The sequence below is a fragment of the Copadichromis virginalis genome, linkage group LG15, assembly GCF_057382275.1.
Source record: "Copadichromis virginalis isolate Kocher_CV1m ecotype Utaka linkage group LG15, C_Virginalis_male_GT1.1, whole genome shotgun sequence".
Classification (NCBI taxonomy): Eukaryota; Metazoa; Chordata; class Actinopteri; order Cichliformes; family Cichlidae; genus Copadichromis; species Copadichromis virginalis.
In genome coordinates this window covers 12,957,930-12,974,539 of record NC_140632.1, presented here as the reverse complement: position 1 = coordinate 12,974,539, position 16,610 = coordinate 12,957,930, and the positions used below count along the sequence as shown (strand labels likewise).

The window sequence follows — 16,610 nt, the reverse complement described above, 5'->3', positions numbered from 1 at the left end:
TTTAAACACATAATACTAACTATATAATGCTAACTATGTAGTGCTAACACGCAGAAATTCTATTTTGGATTAAATGTTAAATTCCAAGTAAAATGACATTATCAGAACTCTGCAATACACAGAGGTACATGTCGAAGCTGACTAGTTTTCACTGACTATGATTGCTTTTCAGTTTTTCTTTGTGCACCTGCTGCTCTCCACAATGTGTTGTTTTTGAGATTATAATAGGTGGTGTTCCAACTGGCTCAGCTAAACCGTATCTGATACTCTGATCTTCCATTAAGTTGATTAAGTAGCTCTGGATCATGTGTAAAAGCTTTTGCTAGAGAAGAATGTGTCAGGAGAGGAAAGTCCAATATGATTCATGTTTTTGGATTGCTATGTTTCCCATACCACCTTTATTAAATCTCCCACAGTTCCTGAGCAAATATTTGGTCTTTTATTCTTTCTCCGTACACATACAAAACTTACACAGTAACTTTTAATGGATTCTGGTGAATACCAAAAGTTGTAAAAACAGTATGATTGTTTATGAACACAATAAAGCTATTACATTATGAAATACAAATGTCATGATTAAAAATGACCTATACACACACCTCAAGTGCCCATTCTTACAGTTTGCTTTGCAGCTTCTTCTTTGGTCCAATGTCACTGCATTACTGGTCAAATAAATAACACTGGGTGGGGACCTGTCACTGGAATGGTTGGAAATAGGGCACTCTGAGACAAGAGTTAAACTAAGCAAGAGCACACATGCTTCTTTTTCCCCCTCATATACAGACTGCTTTATATAAAAAGTGCATTGTAAAGATATACACTGAATTGTTTAAAAGTACTATATTCTCCTTTTGTGTGAAGCTGTAACAAATTCGAAGTGGTGTCTTTTTGTAGTGGCAGGCAAAAGTCCATTTTTAGGGCAGGACCGGAAAAGGTGAAGGCCTGCAGCAGGATGCAGAACAGTTGCCCAACAATGTCTTTTCTTCTCACTGTGTTACCATTTTCCAGGAATGGGCACCCCGCATTCATACCAGCCCACAAATGGATGGGGCGTGCGTCGGCCAATAACCCCAAATGTAACTGGCTCTTGTCTGTAGGAACGATAGTATCCTGCAATAGAGAAAAAGTTATTTATAGCTAAAAGCCATCCTCATTTAGACAGGTAAATAAATAGAAGCATCCCCATCCATTAAACTGCACAACAAAATGAGATAATGTGCAACAATTCAATGTGTGAGTAGTAAAAAAGCGCTGGTCAAAACCTATACAGGTATGAATGGCATTTCTCCACTGGCACATCAGTGGACATGAGTTTATGGCAAATGACATGTAAGTTGGTTTCTAATGGAATTTGAAAACAATAACACTATTTGAGAATTTATCAAATGCATCTATTTGTATGGAACTGCAGTTTTGTGAACGCATCAGAGACACTCTCATTGTGGCGCAGAGTGGCATATTCTTTGAGCATAATAGATATGGTGTTTTAGGCAATCCTACATACCCTGTTCTGATGCAAAGGTACTGCTTCCACAATAGTAATAGAAATAGTCCACAACAAATGCACTATTTACTCTTGTTTCAGTAATGTTTGATAGAAAAGGACAGCACCGCAGCACAGAGAAGCTGCTACCCCGGAGGTTGTGAATTTGATCATTTCTTACATTGTAAAACTTTCAGAGATAACTGCCATTAATGTGGGAATTAGACAAATCTGAGACCTGTTTCATTTGCTCCAGCACAATGTGACTGGCCTCCCTCCCATTCATACATATCCCTTGCCAGGTCAATCACAGCTGTATATATAATACGGGGTGGGTTTGATACACATCTGTGTGGTTGCTCAGCACCACATCTCTCTTTCTCTCTCTCTCTCACACACACACACACACACACACACACACACACACACACACACACACACACACCACACTCCTAATCGTACATTCGCCTGATGCCACAATGCTAAAATGCCTGGCATATAAGAAAATACCCTTAGAAGATTGCATACTTACCATAAATATAGTCAACTGCTTATATGGAGCAAGTTTTAAGCATTTTCATGGTGTACCAAAATGACCCGAAACTAATAACTACCAGCAATTCATGACTTTAATCTAAGAACTTATGGTTTAATTAGAAAAATTGGGGTAATGAAAAACATGTGAAATTTGGGCTAAAACACAACACAAAAATCACTTTAACGAGCATTCATGCAAACAACATTCTGCATCTTTATATGTTGCATGGGTATAAATCAACCAGCTGGCCCTTTACAGAGCCAGAAAGGCAGACGGCATAGAAACAAATGATAAGTAAGGGCTAACAGTGCAGGCTGCAAATTTAAAACAATATGCACAGTCTGTTTTTATTTACCTTGTGCTGTGGGCAGATTATTTGACAAGTAGGCTGGGCCTGTCCTTCCATCCCTGTAGGAGTCCACAAACTGGCAGTGGTCCTCTCCCTGGCCAAATGTATCTCCTATACTGTAAAATGGGTCTGTGGGTAAAAGGGAGAGGTATCTTTATTATAACATTTCCCATTGCTATGGTGGGAGGCAATTCATAATAAATCTTGCCAAATGGTGTAATAATAATGGCAGAGCCAGGCAAACTATAGAAGCGTTTTACCTGAATAGAGCACTTTTCTTTCAGACCTGTTTCTGAAAACAGAATGAGAGGCAGAGCCCTCAGCTTTAAGGCTCCTCTTTTTTGGAACCAGGTCCCAGTTTGGGAGAAAGAAACATTCTCTACTTTTGAGATTAGGTTTAAACTTTCCTTTTGGACCAGGCTCATGAAGGGCCTGGCAGGTTTCTTTCTTCTGTTAAAAGGGAGGTTTTCCTTCCCACTGTCATCTTTCTTATAGCAGGTAAGCAGGTAGCCAAAAAGAAAAGGTTTAGCAAAGAACAGTAATTACCAATTATAACTCCAGGTCTGTGGCTATGTGCTTTGCATCCTAATAGCCTTTATCATTGGTTGTGTGATCACACTTTAGTCGGTGGTGACTGCCACACCTCTTCCTCCATAGAAACAGTCTTTATTTCAGATTTTTAAGCATCAGAAATATATTTACCTCTTAGACTGTCTCCCATGAAGATCTTGTATCGTAGGGAATTGCACAGAACCACACCCACAAACTTCCTGTACCATGTCCGCTTGACATATTGGCTGCCCTTACAGCTGCTGTGGACTGGGTTGAACTTGAAAGAAAAGGGAATCCAGATTGGCTCGCCTCCTGATTGCATTAAGGAATAGAGGAAGAAGAGCATTAAGTTGCATTTCTACCTAAAATGTTCTTTGATATTTTTACCTTTTGGTTTCTTTTTTTTTATATGTCAAGTGTTATATTATTCAGGAATTCATCAAGTGATGAATATATGTTTTGCCTACACACAGAAGCATTTAAATGTTTTACTTATCATCATTATTGCCTTTTAACCAAGTCAAAATATCATTGTTATGAAAAATCACTTGTGGCCAGATCACTCCTGGGGTCATATTGTTATAAACATAAATACAAAGGATAACAATAGACAAACGCAACTGTCACACACTAGAAAATAGTGAACACAATATCCAGTTAATTATCACAGAAGTTCAACATTAGCTATGTTACTATTATAAGGAAAGCTTTGGAAGAGAAAATCCATCCTAAATTACTGTAACTTTTCATTATTTTTCAGTATAACTTGTCTCTAAGTTGGAAATGTGTTGTTAGTGTGCAGACCTACCAGGTGGTCTTTCAATGAGGAGAGGGTCATCTGAAAAAACAAAAAAGAAAGTAAACACCAGGGGCGAAAAAGACTGCATATCAAGTTTAATGCATTCACCTGATGATGGGAAAGAAAAACCAATAGACCGTGTAATGCAGTGTACATGTGCAAGTCGGCTTGTCTTCAAGGGCGACTCTCTGTGTGAATATTGTGCGCTGAATATAACCGCGAGAATTATTCTTCTATTTTTGTACAGTAAGGAAAGAAAATGTAGAGTCAGTCTGAACTTTAATCATTAGGGTATCTCAAAGTTTACAGTTGCAGGTGATGACAGAATACAACCTGATTCAGTAACATAGGAGAGCGTTTCGCTGAATGGTCCCACACCAAACACATTCTTCGCTTGCACCCTGAAGTAGTACCTGAATGACAACAGAGCACAAAGTATAGCTTTAATAAAAGTTTTAGCATTTAACGTGCCACTCCACCTGTTTGTTGTTACTGGTTAAAAATAGGAAAATGATAACGATCGCAGCAGATCACTTGACATTCTTTAAGATTTAAGAGTAGCCCGATTTATGCTTGTATGAATCCAAAGTGAGCGCAGCACAATAAAAAGGCTCTCACGTTCAAGGGAAAAGGAGAGCAGGACTGAGGTGAGGCAAAAGGGATTGTTGAGAGGAAAAAGACACATCTATAAAAGCAAAGGTTAACAGCTGAGAGGAAAGTAGAAGAATGAATGACAACAAAAAGGAAGGATGTGGAAAAGTAAAGAAAGCGAGAGAGACTCTAATCAAAAGAGAAATTTGTCACCCAAAAGCGTTACTAGATGTCACGAGCTTTCTTGCCAGAGTGCAAAACAAAGCCAAACAGTGATCTCATTTCATCTCCAGGTGGTTGAGGAATTATAAAGTCCTGTCACATTTGAAAAAAAAACAGCAGTGACAACACTGAGAGACTGCAAATTTTTCCACTGTGCATGATGTGTGCGCGTGAGCTTTCGTATACTGTGCAAGGTCACACACAGTAAGTTCATCATCTGTCAATTTCAAGTCTAAAAACTTTCAACACATACAGCCATGAAGCCTGGATCCAATCACCACGGCCATATGAAGAGGCTCACCAAATTATGTCACGGGAGAGGGAGAGAAGAAAGCAATGCAGCTATAGAGAGATGACGTCATGGAAGAAGAAAGACGAGAAGAAATCTGAGTGGGTAGGAAAAAAAGGACATTGTGAAAATAAATACAGTATCAAGGACCAAAGTTGCTTGCTATTTGAAACTTTTAATGCAGAGATCTTCATTCAAAAAGAAATTCTGTGTGGCAACTGCACATGTTGTACCTTTTCAAGCCAAATCTGGCCTGGCCTCATAATATGCTTTTCATAATAAATGACAGCTGAACCACAAGATGAACCCACAAAAGCCAATTTTAAACTGTTTCAAAAATATTCACATAAGAAATTCACAACCAATTTGTATTCTGTAAACTTCTCTTACATACAGCAGGAGAAATAGATGCTTAGAAAACCAGAAGTAGGGAAATTAGAAAATTGTCAATTTCTATGCATAAAAAGGCTTTAAATGAATTACTACATGTTGTTAAATGGTTGCAGATTTCCATTTTTACAAGTTCAGGTATTCATTAGCTATTTAGAGTGAAAACTGCTAGACTTTTGTTTGACGAAAGCCAGTTTTACATTTAAAAAAACCTTATATACAATGGAAGTAGAATATATATGTTATGTATGCACTATATGGCAATACTTTAAAACAAAGCACACTATTAAGGGTTAGTAAGGTATTAGGAAATACTCAAGTCATCCTTTATAAAGCATTACTTCTCTGTAATATGTCATTTATAAACACAGACATAAAAGGTTCTTGCTAAATAAGCTCATATAAAGGGACTAATGTCAGCATTTTATACTTTACAAATGATGGATTCACCACTTTTAAGTATTACATCAAGTAAAAAATAGCTTTTTAGGAGCTGTAATGGTTTATGAAATAATTTAAAAAGTCTTAGTAATTAACAGAGTACATAGATATACATTTATACATGTAATGATTAAGATATCAGTTATTTGTGAGAATGTTAATTGAGGTTTTATAAATACTTATCTAATATTGTAATTCATGGTCTATTAAAGGAGTTACGAGTTTTTCTAAAGTGAACCTATTTATGCCTTACAAAGCTGTTATAAATGACACAACAGGAAGAGCACAAAGCAATACGCAACATAGAAATATTTATTGTAAAATTCATGCATAACCCATCTGAGGTCTTCACTAATAACTTATTAATGCTTGTGTAGTTATTATAAGGTATTACCCACCACATGACTCACTGATAGAAAGAGGGAAACTTGTGGATGCAAAAAAAAGGATAAGTTTCACTTATATGCAGTTATGCTGTTAGTCAATGCAATACAAATTTGCTCAGTAGTTCTGGAAACCATGAAGGAGCCTCCAGCATGGGAAATGCCAACACTATCCCATAAACCATTCCGTGATCCTGGATATAAACTGGTTGGTGGGAATAAAAACCCTTTGCATACTTTTGGAAAGCTTTTTGTGTTCATCTGTTTTTTTGACAGTTCACAAACCTAAAAAGACTCTTGCTTTAGACTGTGCAATATACTATATAAAAGCCTTTAGTGTCCATTAATAGCATTCATTTGAACTATGCATGGTTCACACATGTTGTTTTTGCTAAAGGATATAAAGTAGTTTCACTTTTGTGTCTTCTTGCACTTGCCAGTACTTAATCACTATATTTATTGAGAACTGCTGAAGATTATCTGGATGGCCTAAATGCACCAACTGACTAAATAACACATAAACTTTGTGTATCGATTTCGAAAAAATTAATCTATTTTTAAATTACTGCAACTAGGTATAAGTTACTGCACCATTTAGAGTATCGTAAATTCTTTTAGCAGAAACCCCTAAAAGCACAGGTGAACAACAAAGGAATCCAAGACTCTCTTTCTGTCTTGGGTTCATGTTTCCATGCATTTATTTTGACAGCCATGACCCATGTCTCGTAACACACGGCTGTGGAAACATGCTCTAATAACTGAAACAGACTGAGATGGCTGTATCTCTGTGCAAGTGTCAGATAATATGTGCTGTATTTATGTTCCGCTGAATTTTCTCGGGTCTCATCTGAGTTTTACTGCACGTCACAAAAAAAGATTCATATCTGTTTCTTAACCAAACTGCTGGTTTTCCACTTTAAAGACTTTTCCTGCCACTACTGCATAAAATGTACATGCTTTGAATAATATAAAACTAATTTGATCACAGTCAGCCATGTTCCAAACAAAACAAAACAAAAACATCTACATGCAATCACACAGAACACACAGGCAACATGCATATTTGGTCACGCAGAGGTCAAGGTAAAAGATTCATGCAGCTAAGTAAGTCTTTGTTTGTAAAATAAGCTTCTTTTGTTTTTATGACTCCCACATGGGAGATGATCTTGTACACTGCTCCAGCTGGAAAGTATTTTGGATGTTCACACATTGTACGTGCAAATGCATCTAGAGAACATTAACATACTGTAAACATACACAATAAAATATGTTACCTAGAGTTGGGCTTGAGATTTTCCACAGCCAGGTGTGTCCCAGTGGCAGCTTTAGAGGACCACCTATTGTTGAGGATGTCATCGTATGAGGCACTCTGGACCATGTAGCCTGCAGAGAATAACACAAAATTAATTGCAGGTCTCCTTAGTCATTAAAATGAAAATCTCTAAAGCAGATGTAGAATTTTTATGTTTATATCAATTTGAGGGTCAGCATAACAGGAAACGTTTGATATCTTGAGAAATAGACCTACATCCTTTTTGTTTTCTTTTTTTGGCCACCAGAATTTGGTTACCATAGCACAGCACAAAGACTGAAACATATGGAAAGAGCCAACCTGACACAGTTCAAAACCAAGGTGTAAAAATAAGGGCCATATACCAGAAGTTCTTGGCAGCGTGCAATAAGTTCCTCAAGTCTCCACTGGCAGCCCAGCCAACCTTGCGGTGATGAGGTTAAGCCTCCTAGTGGCTGGTGGCAGCTTCATATTTACAGTTCATGTCAAACTATTCCTTTGTGGGAGTAGGTGGTCTCAAACACTATAAAGAAAATCTGCAGTTCTGCATTTTCTGTTGCTCATACCGACTGTCTTCCAGCCTGCCTTCCTCTCTGTCTGCTTTCTTCTTCTTCTCAGACACACAGACAAATCCTCAGAATCCGGTGAATACCTGAGGTCACACAGCCCTCGATCGCTCACTTTAAAACTATGGAGACCAGTTCAGCTGCACGTCAAACTACCGACTGTTTCTATTGGACTTTTGAGCAGGACTTTCTGTTTTTACTGGCGCTGGACCAACACAGCTGGCTGCTGACAGATGAGAAGGGAAATACTAGCTACTTTGTTTTTCTTCTGTTGAGTTTTTATTCCTCATTCCTTTTGCATAGTTAAATCGAGGTTTGATAGAGTAGTATCCTTGCTTTTGCTGTCTGTCTGTGTAATCTATAGAGGGCAATTTCTCCTACTATGGGTATAAATTGTGTCTCTTGAAGGTAGTTCTTTAAGCCAAAAGCAACAATTAAAGTATTCAGTGAATAAAGTGTATGTTTTGTCTAAAGCCTTCAAAGAAAATGCCCTCAATGCATCAGAGTAAATGGAACCAGAAGTTGGGTACAGGTGAAAACTCACAAAACCAGATGCTAACAGCTGTTTCCATGCAATAGTTATTAAAAAAAGCCATGACCCGCAAGTCGTAATGCATGGTTGTGCAAACACCCCCTAATTACAAAAACAGTCCTTTGTGATTAGCTCTGGATGTGTGAACTAATCCCGCATATATATATATGCCAGTTAATGTATATTGTATATATAGAGTAATATATAGTAGCCTAGACCATTAGGAAAGGAAAGGAAAGGAAACACAGGAAATTGTGACAACAATGGAGGTCAACAAAATACTAAAGAAGAAACTACATCAGATTTTGTGCACATGGAAAATCCTTCTTATTGCGATCGATTCTTCCTTTTTTTCATTTCTATAATAAGATTTGTGGGCAAGAAAAAAGTAGATATCTGAAGTTATTATTTAGGACAGTTTAAATGGGAGAAATAGTAATCACTGATGCCAAAAAAGCACAGACAGATAAGGCACAAAAGTCTAATAAAACTTTAAGTAACCAAGAACAGTGGGTAAGAATCCAAGGAAAGAAAAGACTAGTGACAGCACAGACCTATCTGTTATACACATCAGATGATGAACCTGTGCACTGCATGACCATGAGTCTGTGGTTGCCTGCCAAAGAAAACATACTGCTTCTCTTGCTGGCCAGATTGCTACCTCTGATAGCGCATACAGAAGGCCGTTATCTCCACTCTCCTCTCTTTTCCCTTTTTCCATGTGTCAATTTCAAGGTCAGATGAATTCTGGTTTTCTCTGAGAAGCGGTGGGAGTTTAGGAACACTATTCCAAGTGTTCTACGCCGTCTGCGCTTTCACAATTTATTCCCAATAAGCTGCTGGACTGAGTTCTAAACTGTGAGTCTGGAGGGAGGCTGATAACATGTTCAAGGTATCTGGTGAACCACAACAGATGAGAATATGATGAAACAGACTATGTATTAAACAGGTGTGGATGTCACAGAAAAATGTAAACACAGCAATACTTTGCTGGAATTTGACTGATTTGATTGATCTAATTAGTGGTCCGGGTAGTTTTTGTTGCCAAAAAACAGCTGTATTCACAGTGTGCTCTAATCTGCCACACAATCAAACTCTGGAGTGCACCACAGCTCCGGTTGTTGTTGTTGAAAGTTCTCCCATCAGATGCCTCAATACTGAACAGTAGAAGTCCTCACTAAAATTCTCACTTTGGGGGACAAACTGTCAAACAAAATCAACAGCAAGCTCCTGGTCTGTCTCTTCAGCTGACTTTTCAACTGCTTAAAAGTACTTGGTCGTCACGGGCGATGATCTTGCGCACAAAACTGAGGTCAGTTTAAAAGTGAAGAGCTTATGTGTGATTTCTGCACACATTGAACGATCTGCCGGAAAATGTTTCAACTGCACTGAAACCTATTGAGACGTGACGACCTTTAGGGTAACATTGACCAAATTTAAATCAGCTACAGCTTTCCTGTTTTCAAAGCTTTAGTTTCATTTCATTTCTTTAGTAACATTTTATAATAACGCTCAAATAATGTAATCACATGCAGTGCAAAGGTGAATTTAAAACACAGACACTGGTCTTTACTTTTGTCATTCAATACATTTAAACATATTTATGACTGTCATTAACACTGCATTTTGTTAGTTCGTTAGTAGTAAGTTGGGAGATTTGTTCACAATAAAAATATAAGAACTTGCTGAATTTTCAAACAAATATCTCATAGTTAGGTTTTTCCCATGTGGCCCCCACGGGGGTCCCCTCTGCTCCACCACGTTTAATTAAAAAAAAAAAAAAAACGTGGAAATGTCTCTGATAAAATATGTATAAAAGCCAACAAAACAAAACTACCGATGCATAGTCACTGTAAAATAACAGAACCATCTTGATTAATGACATTTCTTACCTGACACCATATCATCCTTGAGAGGGCGGGCCCAGTCTAGGATGATAAAGGAGTGGCAGCCTTCCATAGCGACCACAGTGAAGTTATGAGGCTTGTTTTTGGGAGGCTGGTTGTGATTGGTTGCCAGGCTGTCATTTTTCATTAAGTTTTCCAGGATGTCAACCTGAAGGTACTCCAGAGCCTCTGTTAAAGAGCAAGGTGCTCCCGGGTCCTTCTGGATGTAGTTTACGTATGGAGCTGATGGAAAGAATAAATGTAGGATTAGGTTACTTATTTTAATAACATAAATTTGAGGAAGATATCTTCTTAATATAGAAAATTTGGAAAAAAAAAAACATATAACGTTGGTAATTTTTAAAATATTTATTGTAAATGCACACAATAAAAGACATGACAAGATTCTAGTACTTTTTCTGGTTACCCAATTTTGATTTATTATTTTCCCTCTGCAAATGCGGTGAAAACTATAATTCTCTTTTCTGAGTTGTAATAAGGAAGTCAGATTCTAGCCACATGCTCATCTGACTGTCCCTTCCCTGTCCTTTCCATTTAAAATTTTACTTGTTTTCAGTGATTCTGGAAAGGAGAGCTGAACCTACAGCTGTGAATACTGCAAGTATCACAAAATTCCTAGTCAAACTGGGATTTGGAGGGAACCACTGAAGTCTGGCCTCGCTCCCACCTCCCCAGATGACTGGCCCTCTTTGAATGCCGAAAGTCTAGCACATGTCAGTATCAACTCATCAACCCTCAGACAGTTAAACTGCGTGGGTTTCGGCTGGTAAAGCCTTCGATATGTGGTCATATGGCTTTTGTTCTCTGCATTCATACGCTGAAATACATCATCTGCCACCGCAGTGAGCAGATTTATGTGCCTATAGGGTGCTTGTAAGGCTGTGTCCACATGTCTAGGATCTGTGGAGGCCCGTGCTTGTGGATGATCCAAATGTTTTACTTTCCTCATGTGTTCATTTTTCACTGCTTAAAGCACTTCCCTACAGAGACACACTATCTTCTTCTGCTTGTTAAAAAACCAAAAAAACCCCCCAAACAAATCCAAAATCACACAGGCAAAAACTGGCGTGTGTAAGTCTGATGTGTATCAAAAGTCACTGGGAAACAGTATGAGGAAAGTTCATATAATGTCAGCTGTAATATTAGTCTAGTAAGGCATAAATTTGCATTCTAATAGTCCAAATATCCTGATGCTCATTTTCTTGCCCAATGCGGCAAATTCCATCCATCTGGAAGTAAGTCCAACGCATATTCACACAACTGCTGAAAATGATTAGTTAATACTTTTTGTCCCATGTCTGCTTTTGCCAGATTAATGCAAAACAAACCAAGCATGGGCAAGGACAGGAAGGGGAAGTCAATGTTGGATGGTTGATGAAACGCATATCAGTAAACTGGCAGGCTGCTAAAGAGGACCTAAGATATATTAAACTAATAAATAGGAAAGAGGAAGTCTCCACATTGAGCCAAAAGACTCTTCCTTCTCTGCTGAGGTCAGCAGCCTTAACTTTTATGATTTCCATTTTGGACTCAGGAAAGTAATAGCTTTCAGATGGCTATGTGAGGTGTGTAGTCGCAGGACAGTCGTCGTGTACCGAGAGAGAAGCTGTGCTATCGTTTCACTGTGGCTTGACATGACTGATAAAAACACAGCAATAAATCTCTCCCTTCACAATGCTTCTTGAAAAGATCATTCTAAATGATAATGACATGTTGCATTAAATCTGTCAGTAAGTTAAAGTAAAGCTTTTATTTATGTCTTATATAGAAGCTAATTGTGCTCTGAGCTCATTCACAAGCAGAATAGATAAACCTTGACTCTCATTGGCCACAGTGACTACAAAACTTTTACAACAGCTTCATGCTGCCACAACTCTACTTTAAAGGTGCACTCCCAGTATTTTTTCCACAAAGTCAATAGACGCGCCATGAGGAAAACTACAAACTCAGTCTTTACAAACTCTTGTACAACATCTTCTGTTGCTCTGCGGATGTTTAGGCGTATCTGGAGTCCACAGCGAAGCAGAAATCCTTATTGACACGAAGGAACTGATGCTTTTGTAGTTTGAATATTGCAACAATTTTGACTATCATTAGTCATCCTACTTAACAGCTCTCACTTTATGAAGTCTGTCTTGCACTAATTACAGAACAGTCTGTTTTCAAACTCTCCGTATGTTCACCATGAAAACATCCACAGTTAAAAGAAGTTATTGATCATGTTCTTGAAATGCTGTAATTTATTTTTAAAGCCTGTGGCTAGAGTCTACATGCTATTACAAAAAGGCACCTATTAAAAGGACCTTTAACATTACGTAGTGTTTGGAATAGTAACATAGATGTTGCTTTTATTTCTGTTGAGAGAACATTTCAGTCTGTTTGTGAAACCATATGAGGTGACGGGGTATGAGAGGCCAAAGAAAGCACGCAAGAACAGTTAAAAGACAGTAGGGGCCATAGTTAAGGATGAAGTCTAAAGACCCTGAATAAAATGTCCTTCCTGAACGTAGTTATTATGATCCAATTAAGGTGTGGTTGTATATTTTCTTTTTTGTGGCTCGTTGTCAACGTGCAACCTGAGAAGGTCGTGCATTTATTTATTGATACGAAAACCAAAATCAAGGTCCAAAATGTATTACTCCTCTACAAAATAAAACAGAGCTCCGGTTATTATTTACAGCAGGGTAAGACCTCCATCCATATGAATAAGAAATTGAGCTGTCTCTTGACTAAACTCACAGTAACCCAAATAAAGATATACTCACAGCTAATTGGAGGAAGTGGGAGAAAAAGAGAGTGCAGTGTAAATGCTTGTTTAACTAAAGGGTATATCATGCATATAGAAATCTGTAATATTAAACTTAAAATATGGGAGAAGCTAAAGTAATTTAAGTCTTTGAACTAACATATTATGTCTATATTTTAGTGTAGTGAGTGGAAATCTGCGCCAAAACATCCTGTTTTGCTCCTAAGGTGTAATGTAGACTGATCAACAGATGTTCACTAATGATTCTGAGACTGATCCAGCAGAATGGTCACTAAAAATGGAAACCATGAAGCTTTTGGCTGCAAACTCTAGTTCAGTACATAAAGATTTTTTGTTATATGTAGATTTATACTATTGGACAAAAGTACTGCCACCTATAGGAGCCTATAGTGGCATCCTATTACAGCACATCACTTGATTTGAGTTTGTTAGAACAACCTATTTTTTCACAAATGTTTGTAAAGGGAGACTGCATGACCCTGTACTTTACACATCTGTTGTAACAGGACTGGCAACACACAAATTCAAAGATTAAGACAATACTTTTGCCTATATATTGTATTTTTATATATTTTCTGTGGCCACTTGGAGCACCAGAAAACAGTTGTAAACATGGTGCTGACAAACCATTACCTACTTAAACATCTCATGTTTCTGGAGAAATATCAGTCAAATATTCAGTCTCATCATAGCGCTGTTTTGAGTCTATGCTAACTCCTAAAACACCTGGTTTTAAAATAGAAATACAGTATATTTGGCTTCCAAATGCCTCCTTATGTTATCTAATTATCTACTTTATCTCTGTTCTTTAGTAATGAGCAGGTCTGTGGAGGTTTTTTTTCTTTTTGATGATAAGAACTGTTATAGCTGTGGCTCTGCAAATTCCAACAATGACCTGAAAAACATGACCTGAACGACACTATGAAGTGTCCAGTTTCAGTCTCATCACACTGTGTGATCCGTCCTCATAAAAGCAGTCATATCACTCACTTTTTTCTTTTTACATTGTAGTAATATTTGCCATTGAAGAGTGGCATGTTGTGAAACTGCATAGATCGCATTAAGGCACGAGTATGTACAAGCATGGATTTGTAAGAAGATATACAAAAAAGACTTTAAGTACCTGTGAACCTCTTCTTCCCACTCAGGTCAAACTCGTTTGAAGGGCCTTTGTTGACGGGTCTGATGTGCACCTTTGGCATCGTGATCTCTGTGGTGGTGGTGGTGGTGGTAGTAGTGGTGGTGGTGGTTGGTGGCGGGGTGGTCTGGACAACAAACTCATCTAGCAAAAGCACATGTGTCGGTGAGGTTTTGATCCAAATAGATTTATGTTATTTATATCCTAGTTTAATAATCTGCTGCTGTGTTTCATTAATCCTTTGTAAGAGTTGCCATGATCTGTGTAATGAGAATGTCAGATTTAATTAATTGAGGGCAGATGTGTGACCCAACACCCAAAACTGTACTTTTGCTACCCATATTTTCCATGTGGGAAGTAGAGGAGGGGGATGGGGGGTGGTGGGGGGCTTGGGGGGGAGAGACTTGAAGACAACAACTGTTTCAAAAGTCTCCAAAGCAAACCAATGTGGCGGGATTCAGTGGGCTTCTTCTTCTTTCATCACATATTTTTTTCCTGCGCTGCACCAGTGGACCTTAGCATTACATCATGGTCCACACACATGTAACCAGCTATGAGGCACGGCAGGGAAATGCTAAGAAAATACTGCAACACTTACTGTGACCTTTCTAGCAAACCTAAGAATGTCACATGCAACAGATTCCTTTAGATCTCAAAATTTACTGTAATAAAATAAGAAAGTGCAACTGCTAACAGCAACCAACCTCTGCAGCTCGAGCTTGAGTTCAGCTATTACATTACAAAAGAATGTTAAAACATTGAATGCAATGCAAGTGCATTGCATTCTCTTCAGCAAGTCAGTTTACATGCAGTGTGTATCCAGGAAGAAAAGTGATTAAATACAGCGTGTAATGGAAAATATCCTAAATCCAAGCAATGAACCGTGACCAAAACAAGCAAAATGAGAAACAAAGAAGGACACAGCAAGGAAAAGGGAAGAGATGGGAATAGCCTGCAAACAGATGCACTGACAAACAAACAGACAATAAACAAACAGTGCAGCGTAACAGACAACAAACAGTGAGCATACAGTGCAGTTTAGTTGGTCCCAGCCCAGTGGCGCTATGATGGTCCGAAGCCAAACTCAGCCAATACCTTTCTTAAGAACTAAAGCATCAGGCACCCTGGTCATTGTAAGCATGAAGTCCATTTCCATTCCTGAGGAGTCCTCTGTCAGAGAAGTAGAACAAGCTATAGCATCAATATCACATGACTGCAGACACATTTCGAAGTGCATTTTATTTTAGCTTATAATGTAAGACAAATACGTATTATTATTATTGCTGTAACATTGTATCTGCAAATTTGATCGTCTAGTATAGTGTTGTTGGTATAGCTTGAATATTTTCAAATTACTCTGTATGCATCTATATAATTTACTTTTTTGTGTTTATGCATTTGTCTAAGTCTGTTTCTTTGATTTTGTTTGTGTAATAACATTAATGCAATGCACAACTGATGGTTTCATAGTGTGTTTAAACCAGCAGGATTCTGGCTATAGTTAGCCTCCAGATGTCCATGTGGTTTCTGTGGTCTCACATAGACACTCACAGGCACTTATACATCCAGACACACAAACTGACCCGATCACACGTTTATATACACATTTAAAGGGTTATAGTGGGATCTGTGGCTGCAAACGGGAAGCACTGTTGGCCTTGGGCTAGATGGTCATGACAAATAATACAACTGAGAGATTTAGTGAAGTCATAGTTTTTTATGTGAACATTCTGGCTCTGAACTTGACTTCAGCTCTGTGGAAAAGCTATTAAGTAAACAACAGTGTACGTAGGTGAACTGGAGTATATTCTACTATTCCTGCTGTACATATTTCTGTTTTGATGAGCATTTTATGACAATGTCTGCAGCATATGAATTTTCAGTTAAAAACATACCTTCTGGATAGCAGTCCAAGATTCCATCTGAGTCCAGAATGGGATAACCATATTCATCTGTTTTGGAAAAGGTCCTAGGTGGACAGGTTGGGTATGGAAATCCAGTGGTAAACTCCTCTGTGGTCCAGTCAGTGGTGGTGGGTTCAGGTGTGGTAGTAGGAGCCATGGTGGTAGTAGTGGTGGTGGTGGTGGTGGAGGTCCTGGGGCGAGGCCGATCCAATCCAAGTACACGTTTCCCTCCAACCATGAGGACCTTGTCTTTTGGATTGATCACAGGTTGACTTTCTCGCCCATGGCCAAACAGCGCAATACCGTCCTGGCTTACCAGAGGACTACCTATGTGATCTGGCGATGTGTGATTGGGTAGAAATGAAGCTGAATATTAATGCCTGTGTCTTCAATACAAACCAGATTTGCACTAAAATGCATAAAGGTGCAAAATACCAGAGTTTCTTTTGTAACGCAAAAAAAAAGATT

General features: G+C 38.3%; 1 protein-coding gene across 3 annotated transcripts in view; it reads right to left on the bottom strand.

Annotated features, from left to right (window-relative positions):
• Nucleotides 1-901: 901 nt before the first annotated feature.
• The window catches only part of fndc1 (fibronectin type III domain containing 1), a 39,491-nt gene continuing 23,782 nt past the window's right edge, over nt 902-16,610 (bottom strand). For 2 of the 3 annotated variants that reach the window (XM_085431994.1, XM_085431995.1), the window contains exons 13-22: nt 16,134-16,478; nt 15,334-15,408; nt 14,224-14,382; nt 10,319-10,555; nt 7,312-7,420; nt 4,055-4,134; nt 3,731-3,760; nt 3,073-3,234; nt 2,377-2,499; nt 902-1,110 (exon numbers count right to left, since the gene is read on the bottom strand). In XM_085431994.1, coding sequence (XP_085288120.1) covers nt 995-1,110; nt 2,377-2,499; nt 3,073-3,234; nt 3,731-3,760; nt 4,055-4,134; nt 7,312-7,420; nt 10,319-10,555; nt 14,224-14,382; nt 15,334-15,408; nt 16,134-16,478 — 1,436 coding nt within the window. In that variant the 3' untranslated portion in view covers nt 902-994. The remainder of the gene's footprint in view (nt 1,111-2,376; nt 2,500-3,072; nt 3,235-3,730; nt 3,761-4,054; nt 4,135-7,311; nt 7,421-10,318; nt 10,556-14,223; nt 14,383-15,333; nt 15,409-16,133; nt 16,479-16,610) is intronic. The other variant, XM_085431996.1, reaches the window with a different exon arrangement.